The 16,250-nt window shown below is 43.9% G+C and overlaps 4 protein-coding genes across 4 annotated transcripts; 1 reads left to right on the top strand and 3 right to left on the bottom strand.

The window, feature by feature from the left end:
- Positions 1 to 981: 981 nt before the first annotated feature.
- Positions 982 to 2,504, top strand: BDBG_04281 (uncharacterized protein; the record flags this gene model as incomplete). Its single annotated transcript, XM_002625366.1, has 2 exons — positions 982 to 1,288; positions 1,375 to 2,504. The coding sequence occupies 2 exons, from the start codon at positions 982 to 984 to the stop codon at positions 2,502 to 2,504; spliced, it is 1,437 nt and encodes a 478-aa protein (XP_002625412.1).
- A 547-nt stretch (positions 2,505 to 3,051) lies between these two features.
- Positions 3,052 to 5,315, bottom strand: BDBG_16992 (uncharacterized protein). Its single transcript, XM_031724820.1, has 3 exons — positions 4,820 to 5,315; positions 4,486 to 4,620; positions 3,052 to 4,422 (listed from the first exon to the last, which is right to left on the bottom strand). Exon 3 carries the CDS (start codon positions 4,251 to 4,253, stop codon positions 3,756 to 3,758), a length of 498 nt encoding a protein of 165 aa, XP_031578218.1. The 5' UTR covers positions 4,254 to 4,422; positions 4,486 to 4,620; positions 4,820 to 5,315; the 3' UTR covers positions 3,052 to 3,755.
- A 655-nt stretch (positions 5,316 to 5,970) lies between these two features.
- BDBG_04279 (valyl-tRNA synthetase) lies at positions 5,971 to 10,784 on the bottom strand. Its single transcript, XM_002625364.2, has 4 exons — positions 10,493 to 10,784; positions 10,298 to 10,402; positions 8,147 to 10,159; positions 5,971 to 8,073 (listed from the first exon to the last, which is right to left on the bottom strand). The coding sequence occupies exons 1-4, from the start codon at positions 10,521 to 10,523 to the stop codon at positions 7,070 to 7,072; spliced, it is 3,153 nt and encodes a 1,050-aa protein (XP_002625410.1). The 5' UTR covers positions 10,524 to 10,784; the 3' UTR covers positions 5,971 to 7,069.
- A 13-nt stretch (positions 10,785 to 10,797) lies between these two features.
- BDBG_04278 (CMGC/CK2 protein kinase) lies at positions 10,798 to 13,037 on the bottom strand. The gene is made up of 4 exons (XM_002625363.2): positions 12,628 to 13,037; positions 12,092 to 12,465; positions 11,593 to 12,012; positions 10,798 to 11,497 (listed from the first exon to the last, which is right to left on the bottom strand). The coding sequence occupies exons 1-4, from the start codon at positions 12,740 to 12,742 to the stop codon at positions 11,393 to 11,395; spliced, it is 1,014 nt and encodes a 337-aa protein (XP_002625409.1). The 5' UTR covers positions 12,743 to 13,037; the 3' UTR covers positions 10,798 to 11,392.
- Positions 13,038 to 16,250: the final 3,213 nt, after the last annotated feature.

The raw sequence follows: 16,250 nt of genomic DNA, 5'->3' as shown, positions 1-16,250 counted from the left end.
ATTTACACGCAGATGGGTTTGCGCCCGACTCTAGCGGGTTTTACAAGTCGCCTAAATAAATAATAAGTTACTCTTCTGAGTCGAGATGAAAGCTATCTTCTGCGGCACAAATGGTGAGAGGAAACATGTTCAACGGCTGCTCATTGGAAGGGAAGCAGACAAGAAACATCCACACATCCACACACCAACCACTCATCTTCGCATAATATTCAACATTCTAGCTACCTTTTCCCCCACAATCATCCACGAATATCCTTTAATCTTGCAACGCACAAGAGCACAAGGAAAGAGGATAACCGACCATTTGGAACATATTCCGGTTTAACTTCTTCCAACAAGCCGAGGGTGTGCGAGCGTTCCCTTCAAATAGGTATGGGTCGGATCGCCTCAAAAAATCCGTTCGCCAAACGGCTCTTTTTGATCCTGACTGGCCGACTGCTCGCGGAACGTGGCGTCGGGTCATGGGAAGACAGTCGTGGCCTGCAGAATCTAACTGGACTGGGCTGCAGCACCAGCGCGCGCACTTAAGCACGGCACGGCAGGGGTGAGGAGGAGGAGACCATGCTCGAAGCGCCAGACTCTATTTAACACGAAGGCCACTAGAGGGCTGTTGGAGGGAGGGAGTAAGGCTTCGTTCCAACGACTCTGCTTCAATGGAATTTGCCCCGTGGTTGTTCGCTTTTCTCCTCGACAGCTTCCAATTTCTGAGAGCCGTGGATTTGTAGCCCTGTTTGAAGAGCCAATTGCTCCCCATTGCTTTTCCTTTGCCTTCTCTTTTCCTATGTGTAGGAAGGTTGGTTTTGGCATCACTTGCTATTCCTTGTCCGTCGAGTGGTGGCTCTGACTCTCGTTTCTTAAACTGATGTTTATATTCTTCCTGCGGAATTCCGCTTTCTACTTTACTTCGTCGACCGACCTCGCGCGGTGGAGGGATATAAATATATAGGGGATATCCAACGAAGAGGATACAACATCACAAATATGGACATATCCACGGTTGTGACTTCGATCCTGGCTGCCTTTGGGAATGGGAGGGACCTCTTCAATCGCGTCCAGCAAAAGAAGGATCTCAAAAGAACGGGAACGGATAAATCCAAGCGAAATCTAAGAACCCACGGCTCCCGAAAGAAAAAGCGAAGGAATACAAATGATGCGGCGGTTCCCGTTCGAAGCGAAGATATCGATGATCTGCGAATCCAGGCATCATTGGAAAGGGGACCTGCTGAAATCAAGAGGGAGTATGATCAAAGCGTGCAAAGATTAGGGGAACGCTTCAAAAAGGGAGATGGTACATAATTCCATTTTTGTTTTTCTGATCGGTATATATCTGAAGTTATTGTCAGTTTTCATATGCTAACATCTAATTTTGCCTAGAGCTTGCTCACGGCTCTCTTGCCCATACATTATTAATACTGAACGCTGGTTTGATGAAACTTATAGCATCGTGTCTGTCCAGTGATGGACAGGGATACAACTGTGCAGGAACTGTTGATCGACGGTCTTTACTTTCTCTCTCCGATTCTGCGGCGGCAGATGCAATAACTGCTCTCGATGAACTCCGACAGCGCCTCATAAGCGCATCCACCCCAGCGCCTAAATCAGCAATGATACCTGCGGGACAGAAAGAGAGACAACGCAGTAGATCGTTGTCCCGACAGAGGTCAGGGAAGAGTAGTAAAGCCGAAGACAAATGTCGACCCCAAAGCGCTGCGAGACGGCCCACAACGACGACAACCCAAGTCAAAAAGAACGTAGCAGGATCACCGCTGAAACCAGCTTCGAATATAGCGTCCAGCAACCAGGCGTTCAGGGGAATGTGGATTCGGTCGAGAAAGGGGTCCTCCATATCACTGGCAACAACAGCGGTTACAAGCCAGCACCCAGCACAGCAAGCTCCAAAAAAGCTGCCAAATATGATAAAGCAATGCGACATGGAGCATAATCAGGGCCACCCGGCTTTTGCACATCTCCAGCAACACAGGAGATCCCCAAATAACGAGGGAGACTTCCAATTCAGCGGGCGGGACCACCGGGGACAACAGCTACCTTCCTCCATCCGCACAACGGTCATAAGTACTGATAATAGAAGAACGGCAGCAGCAGCAGCACCTTCTATTTCAAGAGTGCTTCGGAAGGACATGCCACCACTCTCCCCTCTTGTGCCCCTGTCACAAAACCTGCAACCACCACGTGGGAGGGCAGGAGCTGGAGGATGCCCAGCAGTGGCGTCCTCAACGTCAGTGTCGTCTGGTAGCACAAAGCTGGGTGAGATACCGAATCGTGGGCGATTTTCGCACTCCACGTCTCTACAACCTACTTCTTCACAGGCGCGGAATTCCGGGCCCACAGGACCGGTTGTGGAGGTTGGGTATCAACGGCCTAGCGTTGCGTTCCATGCTGGATTGGAGTACTGGAGGAGATTGGCTGCGGAGGCGAATGAGCGAGAAGGGGTTAATGCTCGAAGGGGTGTAGGGGGGAAGAAAGTAGGAGGGGCTTTCTTTTAAAAAGCAATGATGCCCTTGTGGTACATTACATTTTGCCTCTCTCTATTTGCCTTTGTTTTCCGTCCCCTGTCTCATTTATTCTTCTCTTTCTTTCCATATCGTCAATTCGTTTCTGAACCGGAAATGAAGCGGCCGTTTTCTTTGTTTCTCCTTTTTATTTAATTTCTGACGTCTCTCCTTTTTTTTATTTTTATTTTTATATTTTTTTGTCTGTGCTCTTCTTTTCGTGTGAATATCTTTATGATGTTGTTTCCATCCATTATTGGCAAACGTCAACCTCTTTCACTCTTCTTTTTCTCTTCTTTTTTTTTTCTCTTTCAACTTTTTACGCTCTTTGACGAAATGCGCCCTGAATGACCTTCAAATCCTCACGTTTTATCGTAATGCGTAATGTCTGCCATTTCTGTTTGCTGCTCAATATTACGTTTTGCACCTCATGAATGGTCTTTTTTTTCATGGGAGTTTTTATTTCATTTGTCCGTCGTGCACTGAGACGGTGTCAGTTTCGGACCTATGTATTGACTGATCTCTTCTTACCAGCAGATAGGGCAAATTTTGTAAATAAATTCATAACTAATCAAACTTTAGGAAGTGATATAAAAGGATGTCAACTGCTTGAATATTCCACAGTACTGTACACCCCCGGTCAACCCAGACAACCAGACTTAATCGGATAAAGAAAAGAGGAAATGCCACACTTAAATGAAACCATTAAAAGAAAAACGGGGGAAAAAATATCACAATGCCACCAGCGACCCTCTGCCCAATGAAATGGACTAAAAGACAATTTTGATACATTCAATGCACAGTAGCAAGATGGAAAATAAGCGAAGAAAGGAACCCCCCTGAAAAAGGAAAAAAAAACACAAGTCCATAGACAACGCCTTTCACACAAAACACCAGAGCACCAGAGTCCATGCATGCATGCATGCATGATTAGAACTGGCTTGCCAAAATTAACTTATCCCGGCGCCTTGAGCTTGCTGTATGAACAACCCACCCATCCATCATCATTCCCCCCCCCCTCCCCTACTCCTTCCAGAATTTGCAGATTACCACGCAGACAAACGGTGGACTGAGTAAAGACGAGGAAATTAAATCGCAGTCTGCATCTAAAGGACAAAAGCACATGGATGATATCTCCCAATCCCAGTAAATGGCTTGAAGCACTTGATCTTCCAGGGCGTTGTGCGGGTCAACTGTAAACACTGCTATTATAGTCCTCCTCTCAGATCCCAACCCCGTAGAAATTTAAATCCATATCATCAAAACTCCCGTATTGTTTATTATTATCGTTGTGTTGTGCAGCCGTAAAACGCCCTTTCCGTTTTGCATTTCAAAAATGGACAATCGAGAGGGCCGTGGGTATAGTTTTTTATCGAAAACAGTCCCTCCTGGAACTGGCTGTTCAACAGCCATGCAAGGTTTTATTTCCCGTGAGCGAGCTTGTTCTCTTAATGTTCCAACCCTCCTTTCTTCCCAGTTTATTTTCTTTGGCAGATGCATATGGCCGTTTTCTTGAATCCCCTTTTGATCGCTTTCCCTATTCTTCTTCTCCGTTTCGATGACCTCCGCGGCGATGGGGTTTTTGCTACTGATCTTGATTTTGTTCTTGTTGTAGTTGTTGACTTTGGAGCTGTTGCCATAGCCGGTGCCTGTCCTGGTGCTGGTGCTGGTGTTGGTGCTGGTGCTTGTGATGGTGCAACTGGTGCTGCTGCAGGTGGATATTGTGATGGGGGGCCCTCCCATGGATCGCAAAGCCGGCACTTGTATGAGACTTTGAAAGTTGCATCTGAGCCGTCATAAGTACAATTTGCGCTGTCTTCGCATGTCTCTTCTTCCACACGCACGGGCGGGGAGCGGTGGCCGCAGGTATACAGGGCTGTCGACCAACGGCACATTGTAAAACAGAGTGAAACTAATTGGATTTGCTTTTTAGTAGGGAAAGTACAAATTGTTCCGTATATGGTGTTAAACTTACTCTTAAAGAGTGAACCTAGCTAGTTCTATGCCCCAGTGTCTATAAGTTAAGTCGGGTCAAGAATATTGAGAGCAATTCGCAAGAAGATATCTAGGATAATGAGAGGGGAACCGCAAGGAGGATGGAATGTGAATGCTGCAGGAGGTTAGTCTCTTAAATCAATGAGTCACTTGATTAAAAACAACCGTAGTTTAAAATGGGCAAGCAGAGGGTATTCTGAGGCCGTTTCAGAACCACGTAGGGTGTTTTACATGGTGAGGAGTGTGTAGAAGGGATAACGGGATGGCAATGTTGACCATGAATGAAAAGGACAGCTCTAACAAAAAGGATATACCTCTGTCTAATCTGTAACAACTCTTCGTGACTCTCATTCAAGAGAGCGAGTCCGGAGGGCAAATTAAAATAGTGCCATCCCGTAATGAGTTTCGCAGCGGTAGAAAAATGGAGTATGACAATGTCGGCACTCAAAGATAGCAGAACAAGGCAAAAAAGCCAGCTTTGTTCACTTGTCCTCTTTAATTTCTCCCTTGTTAACGAATGATAAGATGTAGCAGATGATCGACCATAGCAAAATTCATGGGCCGTTAAGAGGCAAGAAAAGAAATAAAAAGAGGAAAGAAAATAGAAAATAGGAAATAGAAAATAGAAGAACAGAGCTCCAGCAGAGTTCTTTGACAATGTAAACCCGTATGACAAGTTTAGCTAATTTTGATAGCTCAATTGTCTCATATGGGGAGCATGGCCTGCAGTGTAATGGTTCTTGAGAAAGGTTATACAAAAACCATTATTGCAACGCTGAATGCACGACGAGGTAACCCTGAGCATGCAGCAGAAACAATAGTAGGGTATTTAAACGAAGCAGAGTCAACGCCCCGGGGAAAGGGAAAAGACGAGTATATTAACTTTTAACACTACCCATATATTTCCTGGTTGAATAGTATCTAACTAGCCGGGTAAATGGAAAGGTGCAAGGGAGGTACATGTACATGTACATGTACATGTAAATGTATGTACTGTACATTGTACTCCTTCCTGCGTGTCAGGAAACCGAATTTCTTAGTTTGATAACAAAGCATTTTGTTCTGAGCTTCTGCATGGCATGAAGGCCATTCCTGACTTGAATGATACTAGATGGTAGCTTTCTTTAGCGTGTTGCAAAACAGTTGCAAGATTGTTGCTGTTGTTGTTGTTGTTGCTGTTGGTGGTGGTGGTTGTGGTGGTGGTGGTGGTGGTGGAAGTGTCCACCAAAGTTGGCTTTGCTCCCACCCCACAGGCAAAAAGAATCTCCAGCCGGTCCCTTCACTAACTAACTCGACTCCAATTCGGGCCCGAACTACGAACTCTTCCCGGGATCGAGCTTACTTCTAGGTCCAGCTTCCAGGGTTGGCGCATCCTGTGTCCCCTCGCTCGGGCTTGGAATAGCAGAACAAAACCAAGTATGTCATGTGACCTTCCAAGACCTAATTGCTTTTTCCCGCTGTGGCTTCTTGCTACGTTAAATACATAAATAACTTTGAATATCCTCTTACTTCTTGCGAGTATTAGAATAAGTTCTGATAGCTGGCTAGTATAGAGTAAGGATGCTGAATCAGGCATTCGTTGTAATATTCCAAGTTTATACCCTTTATTTAGAATACTGGCATCCGCTTGACTCGGCGTCCTCCCCGCCTTTCTCATGCAACATGATTTCTATATGCCGCATGTGATCGAGTGTCCTGAACAGATAGTAGTAGTAGGCTTCACATTTAGTTCCGGAAAGCTTACTCTACGGTATCATCCAGAGGCGGAACTTCCAAGGAATCCCAAAGCAAGACATCTCGGGAGTTCCTGACTGTGTAGCCAGGTTATAATCACGCGGAAAAAACTGCTTTGCATTGGCAGCCTTCATTGAAAGCTCTTGCTCAAAGTTTAGAGTCGACAAGAAAGTGGTGGCCGGGGTGTAAACATTCATGATTTTTTTTTCTTTTTTCTTTTTGCTGGCACATAACCTAACTACCCCTACATAGCTTCCCAGCTATCTAAACGCACATAATGACGCGCATACTAAAAATAACCCCGCACATTTGTGTGAAGATGGAACATGCTGATTGAAAGAGGGTGGGGATAATTCATGGCAACTTTCTGGCGTTTGAAGAGTAAAGGAAACTAGATACATGTAGTCTGTTGGTTGATGATGTGAGGATATATAGAGTGGGGCTCAAAAAGGATGAATACTCCTTCCACCTTGACGCACGCATGATGTAGCTTATAGAGTACGCTAATGCAAGGACATGTGCATACAGTACTTCATACATTAAGTTAGTTGAGGATCATATCATATTCCAGGCACAATACACAGCCGCTGCAGTATACTGAGAGCAAATCTGGATGTATCGACATATAGAGAAACCACAATAAAGACAGCAACCTATAAGGTGTAGCGATGTAGAGAAGAAAATCAGCAAGCAATATATGATTTTACCAAACACTACGTCTTTCTTTCTTTATACCTTTATGTCACTGTGTCGCACCATCGTCATCCATCCACCAAAAAGCCAACAAAAAGAACCCGTATATCAAAATAAAGTCCGTAAAGATCAAATCTTCAAATCTTCAGCTTCTCCAACCCCTTAATATGCTCCTCAAGTCTCGCCGCCTCAATCTCCGCATCCCGCAACTTTTTCTCTTCCAACGCTCTAACTTCTGGCTTGACCTTCTCCTTCCACCCAGCTGACCCCATAATCCCCAACTGCCTCTTAACAGCCTCCTGAGCCTTAGCAAGACTCACCTTGGCCTTCTCCTCTTGCTCCAAACGCACTTCATCAGAGACCTGGAGGTAAACAGCAGCCTGCGCACTCACGACAGAGGGCACACAGCCGGGAGGGGGAGTCTGACTCTCCGGATCGAGAACAGCAATCTCGCCTACATACTTGCCACCTAGGGACTTTATGAGGTGCACTTCATCGGAGACGGTCTTGTAGCTTGTCGCGTCGTAGGTTTGGATTTTGATGTCGCTCTTGGTCTTGACCTCGTACTCGGAAAGGATACTGCGGATTGTCTTGGACGTGGCGAGGATGAGCTCGTAGGCTGTTTCAGCGGCAACGTCGTCGAATGCTGGGTTGTATTCCGGGTACGCTGCTTTCATGATCGACGGCGTGTCGTCATTAGGGCGGCGGGGGAGACGTTGCCAGAGCTCTTCGGTGACGAATGGCATGATGGGGTGAATCAGGGTTAATGCGCCCTCGAGAGCGGTATACAGAGTCTCCTTGGCAGACTGTTGGACTTCAGCAGGGACGTCGGCTTGGAGAAGGGATTTAGAATTTTCGATAAAGACGTCACAAAGCTGGCTATACCAGTATTGGTAGAGGACTGAGGCTGCGACAGAGAAATCACGGCTTTCCAGGTTCTCGTTGGCGAGTTTAGCGGCGCTATTGAATTTATGAAGGATCCAGCGTTCGGAGAGCGATTCTTTGCCGGTTTTGGAGGGAGTGGCCTGGGGTTTGAAATCTTCGCCTAGCTTACCGAGAACGTATCTCGTAGCTTGATAGATCTTGTTGCAGAATCTACGGTAGCCGTGGATGACCTGGATATCAAAATTGATATCACCGCCTAAAAGTGTAGAAGAAAACGTTAGAGGGTCATTTTTAGTGTAATAGTATAAGGTGGTGCAAATATAACTTACCGCCGGTGGTATAAGAGACAAGTGCAAATCGAAGAGCATCAGTTCCACACTCAGGAATACCCTTGGGGAACGCCTTCTTTTGATATCTCGTGGCCGCAGCGATCTCTTTCTCGGCCAGATTGCCGTGCTTCAGTTTGTCATGTAGGACTTGCAACTCAATGCCCTCGATAACATCGATAGGATTTACCACGTTACCCAGCGACTTGGACATTTTCCTTCCCTCAGAGTCTCGAATTAACGAGTGGCAGTACACTTCGGTAAATGGAACCTTGCCCGTCATCTTGAGACCAAGCATGATCATCCTAGCAACCCAGAAGAAGAGAATATCCCAACCAGTCTCGAGCACAGAGGTAGGGTACAACCTCTCAAAATCAGGGGTATTCTTGGGCCAACCCAGGGTGGAAAAAGGCCAGAGACCAGAGGAAAACCATGTATCTAGTACGTCAGGATCCCTCTTGAGCGTGAATTTTTTCCCAACGAATTTGGCCTCAGCTTTCTGCTGCGCCTCAACCTCCGTGCGGCCAACTACCCAAAGATTGCCGTCGCTGTCATCGCCATGCTCACCTTCAAGCTGGACGAAGTAAGCAGGGGCTTGGTGACCCCACCAAAGTTGGCGGGATAGACACCAGTCATTAATGTTATTCATCCAGCGGAAATAGCTCTTCTCGGCGGTTTCGGGGCGAATTATTATTTCTCCACTTTCGACAGCCTTGATTGCGGGACCAGTGAGATCCTTCATGCTCATCCACCACTGTGGTTTCAAAATCGGTTCAATGACATCGTTGGACTTGGCACACATGGGTACCTTCATTGGGTTATTCTCCCATTTAACGTACAGGCCCTTTTCCTTCAGTGCTTCAATGACCTTATATCTTGCGTCAAATCGCTTCACACCTGCAAAGGGGCCAGCGTTGGCATTGAAAGTACCGTCGTCATTCATAATGGAAATGAACTCCAGCTTATTATCTTTTCCGCGGATAAAATCGTTGAAGTCATGGGCCGGGGTGATTTTGACAGCACCAGTACCGAATTCAGGGTCGACCTGGTTGTCAGCAAAAATTGGAAGCAATCGATCCAGGAAAGGATGCTTCGCGAATTTGCCTACGTATTTTTGATATCGTTTGTCATCAGGATGGACTGCAATCCCAGTATCACCAAGCATGGTTTCTGGACGAGTGGTTGCAACCTGGATGGTTTCATCCGTGCCATCAATCGGGTACAAGAAATGGGTCAAGACACCAAACTCCACCTTCCTCTGATATCCTGGGACATCGAGTAACGTGCGGCCCTCAAGCTCTTTATTTTCCACCTCAAGGTTAGACAGCGAGGTATTCAAGGCCACACACCAGTTGACGAGGCGGTTTGCGCGGTATATAGTCCCTTCCTCATGCAGGCGAACGAACGTCTCCGTCACTGCAGCAGACAGGTTCTCATCCATAGTAAAGGCCTCCCTAGTCCAATCGAAGGAACCTCCTAGCCTTTTCAGGGTCGTGGTAATGCTATCATGATACTTGTGCGTCCAGTCCCAGATCATGTTAGTCATAGCCTCCCTTCCCACATCGTGGCGGCTCTTGCCTTCAGTCTTCCACAGAATTTTCTCCACAACGCTCTGGGTCGATATTCCAGCATGGTCGTAGCCTGGAAGCCAAAGGACGGTCTTTCCCTTCATCCGCTGCCAGCGGATCATCGTATCCTGAAGAGCATTGGTCAAACCGTGACCCATATGTAGGTCCCCTGTAACGTTTGGCGGCGGGATGGGAATGACGAATTTCCCCTTTTCCTTGACATTTCCATCCGGTCCAAACTCCGGTTTGAAAAAGCCTTGCTTCTCCCACCACTCATACCTCCCAGACTCGATCGTATGGGGATCATATGCGTCGGCATTCTTCTCCTTCTCGACTTTGGGTTTCTTCTCAGACGTTTTGGGCGCAGCGGTTGGAGTGGCGGAGCCAGATTTGGCTTTCTTTTCAGCGAATTTCTTCATCTTCTCCGCCTTTTTCCGTTCCTTCTCGACTATGTGTCAAAATATCTGTTAGCCATACATACCTTCTATCCTTTCCACGAGTAATGTACCCCGCAACGAGATGCGCTTCACAAACCCCCGCAACCAAAAGGTGAAGAGCAACATATTTGATGAACAGGATGACATACGTTCTCTTTCAGATTTCTCCTTTTGGGCCCCCGGGGCTCCAATGGCCACGCTTTTCACGGTTTCATTTTCGGCTGGAGGGGTAGGGTTGGCTGCTTGCTGCGGAGCTAGAGAGTGAAATGGGAAACGCCCTGACAATCAGTTTCTGTTGACTCTCAAACGAGAAGATTTTCTTTAATCACTCATGGAGCGCTTACCAGGCGTATTTTGTGCTGGATTCGACGCCATGCTAAATAATCTTGGATTTTGTCTTGGTCTTGGTCTTGTTGGAGCAATTGCCCATCGCGCAAAGCGCGGAGTCACTATTCGTCGGAAAAGTATCTTGGAGCTTCAAGAGGGGTAGTGCCGGGGTTTCCAAGTTGAGCTGTCGCCTTTGTCTCCTTCTCTCGCAAGGGCAACATTCACTACGTTGATCAGTGAGTTAATTAGCGATCACTCTGAGGGACCAAAATGATTATGGTTAAAGTATGAGCGATCGTTACTCACAGAAGTTTACTGGTTCCTGAACTGTTTTTCTGCGGACTCCAGATGATTTTTAGGATGAGTCAAAAGTCTGGTTGAGTCACGTGCACAGGGTCTTATAGTGGACAAAATCTACGGAGTATATGACCTGCTAACTCTTAATGAATGAAACAGGCTACAAAAGAATACGTCAGACGGGAAAGGATGATAGAGATAAAATAAACCATATTGATTCTCTACGCGTGATACATTAAAAGGCGAAAGGAAACCGGAACGAAAAATAAGGAAGAAGAATAAAAAATGGCAAAGGCATCCAACAGACCCACTTGAATAAAAAAGGAAGAAGGTAAAGGAAAAGAGGCGAAAGAATGCAACAAATTCAAGATGACAATGTTCGTAAAGTAATTCTTCATCATATACTCCTTGAATGGTCATGTTGGAAGGTCCGTAAGTAACGTCACGACGTGCCATAAACCTATTGCTAAATGCTCCACTTTCCAGGACAGGTTTCTTTCGTACGAGAATAAGGTGAGAGAGATGCGTAATATGAAAATCGGAAGCCAGATACAGACTTTAAAAATAGTAACGGAAAATGTTGAATGAATGGGCATCCGGGCCAGTCACTGAGAGATGAATCAAGCGTGAGTAGGAGTTCCGCTATTCTGGAGGGCTTGGGTTGCGGCAGCTCGGACAGGAGCGAAGTAAGGGTGTGCCATGGCCTCTTGGGCAGTGAGCCGATCCTGGATTAAATGGTTAGCTCACCTTGGTCTTCAAATGGCGAGAGAATATCATGAGGTTCAAAAACATAATAAAAAATAAAAAAAATACTTCTTACAGCGTGGTCATATCTGAGCAATTTATCCAGGAAATCTATAGCTTCAGGGCTGACAAATCTCTGATTTTCGGCATTGACAAAAGAATGCCAGCTCTTTTTGGGGAAGCGCGAAAGAATTTCGTCGTACTGAGGATCAAGCTCTATGTCATACTTGTCGAGGTATTCGAATAGCTCATCGGTACCCAAGACTTTTGCGATTTTGACCAATTGGTCTGAGTTGCTGTTGCCATGGAAGAAAGGCTCTTTTCGGAATATCATCGACGCAAACATAGCCCCTAATGACCACATGTCGAGCGAATAATCGTATTCCTGAAAATCTACGAGCAGTTCGGGTCCTTTGAAATATCTCGATGCGACGCGGACATTATATTCCATTCCCTGATGGTAGAACTCAGCCAAACCCCAGTCTATGAGCCGAAGCTGCATCACGGAAGGAAGAAATTAGCATAACGGATTGAGGTATTTCATCGAGACATGGGGGACAGAAACTGAGACATACTTTTCGACGTTCGTGATCTATCATGACGTTGTGGGGCTTCACATCTCGATGCATTATGCCCTTGCTGTGGCAAAAGTCCAGAGCCTTCAATAGCTCAAAGATATAGTACCTCACGTCGTAATCGACAAATCGAGGGTATAACGTTCGAAAGTCGGTGTTGTTGACGTATTCGAAAACCAAGCTAGGGGTTTTGCTCTGGCTGTCGCGGACGACATCTAATAGAGGTATGACATTGGGCCCACCAGACAGATTCTGCAGGATCTTGATCTCTCTCTTGATCTTCTTCTTCTTCACCGGCTTCAGCACTTTGATGACGCATTTTTGGTAATTTACCACATTTATCCCCTCGAAAACCTCCGAGTATTTCCCGCGCCCTATTCAATAGGCAAAATCCCAACGTTAGCCGCGTGCCATATATACATGCATATATATATATATATATATATTTATACTGCTGAAAGAAGCATTCCCCATTTTCCGTAGTCTGCCGACCACAGACCCCGCGCACCAGCGATTTTTCTTTGGATTGGACATACCAATTTTCCTCACAACCTCATAGTTCTCCAACACACCCCAGGATATGTTTACACTGTCATAGTCCCAATAGGACTTGGGCATTTGCTGATTCACATCTGCATAGACTCGCGCCATGATGCCGGTTTACCTCCCTCTATCCCAAGAAACGCCGCCGCACAGATCGATTTTGTGAAAATGGCACAAACGCGCAAGATAAACAAGAAACACACAAAACAGGAGAGGTAAAGTAGCGGGCTGTATGCGAACAGGGCACAAGCGTTGCCCGACGCCGCAGCTAAAGGGAGTCAAGAGAGAATATTAACGAGATATGCAAAGGAAGCAGCAAAATGGCATCGGACCCAACCGACCGACAAGAGCTCAGGCCGCGAGGTCACATGACGGTGCAGAAACCCCGCGGAGGGCACGGACCATGTAGCTAGCTAGATCAAAAGGGAATTAGCGTTGAACATCGGAACCTTGCAGCCAAAGACCAACAACAACATAAACATAACAAGGACAGGACAGGGACATACATCCTTTTTGTCTTTTGCTGTTCCCCATTCGCATAAATCCTCTACGAAAATGAATTCTAGCGCCAGGAGAGCTGCACCTGGAAGCTCGGGAAAGTCTACATAAATATGAAATTGTCTCAGTGGTAAGTGAAACTCAGAGTAATGTACTATAACTACACTTTGTGCTGATATTGTGAAAGGTGTAAAACTTGTGTGATTGAAAGGTTGCTAGCTTTGTGGAAAGTTATATAGTGGAAGGATTAGTAAGCCAGATCATGTGACCTGACACCCTCACTCACCAGAGTAACTATACACAATGCTATATATAAAATTCGCCTTCAAATCAAGTACAGGTACAAAAAATGACTGGAAAATATGAAGTAATGAAAAATCAGTTATGATATATATCATTTTTTATTTCTCTATTTCTCTATCTTCTTTATATTCTCTTTTCAATGCATATATTTCAACATTTTAAGTGGTTTAGTAAGCTCATCTACCGTGTTCTCAGCAGATAAAACATATCAGATAGATATCTCATTCTTGCAGATAAGATCTCAAAGAATGTGTAACATGGCGGAACCGAAGCAGTAGCTAGTCAGCGGTGTCATGTAGAGATAGTTGTTTGAGAAGCTGTATAAGTGAGCTTAACTATCTTGCTTAAATAGTGAGCTCATAGACTACAGAGTTATTGCAAGAATATCACAGATATGATACTTAGTATACTAAGAAGATTGTATAAGACATACAGTAACTCTTGTATATATTTCTTTCATAGTAAAAGAAACAAATCACTGACTTCTTTTATAAGAAGTCAGCATCTAGCTATTCTATATAGACAATGAGTGAATACCTTCTCTCATTTCATAAGTGAGAATAGTCAGAGTGATATCTCAGTGATGTCTCACTGTCAAGGAAAAGTAATCTGCTGATCTTGTATAGAAGCAGAGTTCTTATATTTATCAATCAGATCTTTCTATGATATATCTGAATAATGTTATAGAGCAGTTGAAAACCAGTTCAGACAGAATGAAATTATTCACATAGAAGTAATAAGCTGTGTGAAACTGTAACAGAGTCTTGACATAGCTGAGAGTATGATAATACTCTTCTCTTTAAAAGTATAGTCTCTATGTTCTCAAGATTACTGAATTAGAAATTATCTTTATTATATAGTAACAGTTGTCAACTGATTAACAGTGCATATGCTGTATATAATATAAAGAAATAGATGAGTTTTTCTGCTGACTGTGTAGATCTTTCTTTTCTCATCTTTGTTCAAATCAAACACATGATAAGTAAGTTCCTTATATATCAATTTAAAATGTAGAAAACATAGTTAATAAGTGACTTACAGATCTCTCAATATATTTCATTCTATATATGAAAGTTTCTGCAAAAGTGATGTATTTTTAGAGACAAAGCTAACAGTAGTGACAGGATTTTTCAAAAAGATCTCTTTCTTCTATAAAACATTTTTCTTTTCTCTCTTCAATTGTAACAGTGAGTGTATAAGAGTATCATTCTTGAAGAACAATCAAGAGCTTATTCTGACATTTTCTAGTAAGTAAATGTCTTCATGGTGTAGCAGCGGCCTTCATGACTGTCAAGAAAGTCAGGTTGAAGGCAGAGATAGCAGTGTCAATGAGCTGTGAGAGCATCACTCTTATTATTATATCTTCTTCTTCTCCTGCTTCTTTTACAGCTGTGGTGATAGTCACTGTGCCTTGTAGTGAGATGTCATCTCTTCTATCAGTCAGTTTGTCTGTGTCTGATCTGTTCTCTGTCCTCTTCACTGCTGTTGTGACGCTGCCTCCTCTCTCAGTCAATACAGTGGCATATGACTCTGTGTGATTATTCAGAGAGAAACCTGAGAAGAGCTTGATTTCAGAGATAGTGACTCTGAGAAGCTTAATCTGTAGTTTCTCTTCTGCAGCATGTCTGAGCCCTGCTCAGAATACTGCTGAGTTGAGTTCACAGAGTCTCACAGTTTCTTCATCTTCTCTCTGTAAGAAGGCTTCAGTGCAGTCTCTAGCTGACACTGCTACTTGTCTATACTGCACTAAGCAGCTGAAGAAGAGGAGAATTTTATGTACTCACTTCTTCTCTCACTTCTGTTATTTTCATTATATCTGCAACAATGACTTCTGCCTCTCTGTAAGTATTATTTCATAGAAAGATGTCATATCAGTTCTGATAAGAAGTCTAGATACTTAAGTAGTACAGAGTGAGAGTCTCAGAGCTTCAAGTGTTGACAGATTTTATTAAGACTGAAGAGGTTTCTCTTGCTCATCTATAAAAGAAGACAAAAGTATGAATCTTTAAGATGAAAAAACATCTCAGAATGACTGATCTTAAGAAGAGATCAGCTAGTATCACTGTTGAAAGCACTGCAGAGATTAATCACTGATTGAAGAGAATCTCACTTCAGTTGAAGTAGATGATTGAGATGTTTTATAAGTTGATAAGTTAATACTTTCAGTATCTCTTATACTCTTCTGTAGCATGCTTCTCTATGATACTGCAGCACTAACTTCTCAGCAGACAAAGATATCAGTGTCAGAGACTTTAACAATGAAGAATGAGTTTGATAAGAGTGTGATTATTAGCAAGTAGGCTCTGATCTCTCTTTTTACTTTTTCAGCAGACTGCAGTCTCATTAGAATAGCAGCAGTCTGCAGATTAATAATATTAATCTTTTTATTAATTTCAAATATTTCTTTCTTTTCTTATTAACTGCTTCAGGAATTTTACACTTGTGTAGTCTCATTAAACTTCTAAAAACTCTTTGAGAGAAAATAGAAGAAGAGTGCTACAGAGTTTACAAGATATCAGCTCATCATTATAAGATTATCTCTAAAAAACTCTTTAAAAAAAATGAGAAGTCTTAAGCAGTGTTTCTTATCTAATATCTCTGACATGTAATAGAGCAGTCTCTACTAGTCATCTTATAAATTATAATCTCTTTCTCAGCATTTTTCAAATACTTAAGCAGTTTTCATGAATTCTCTGATAATGAATAATCTTCTCATTTAATAAGATATTGAAGCTTATTATAATATATTTACTTATTTAATATTTTCTTCATAAGATATTCAGTATCATTCTCAATCTTGATATCATTCAGCTGA

Source organism: Blastomyces gilchristii (genome assembly GCF_000003855.2).
Source record: "Blastomyces gilchristii SLH14081 genomic scaffold supercont1.7, whole genome shotgun sequence".
Lineage (NCBI taxonomy): Eukaryota > Fungi > Ascomycota > Eurotiomycetes > Onygenales > Ajellomycetaceae > Blastomyces > Blastomyces gilchristii.
The sequence above is the reverse complement of the archived record's forward strand: the minus strand, read 5'-3'. Positions and strand labels throughout refer to the sequence as shown.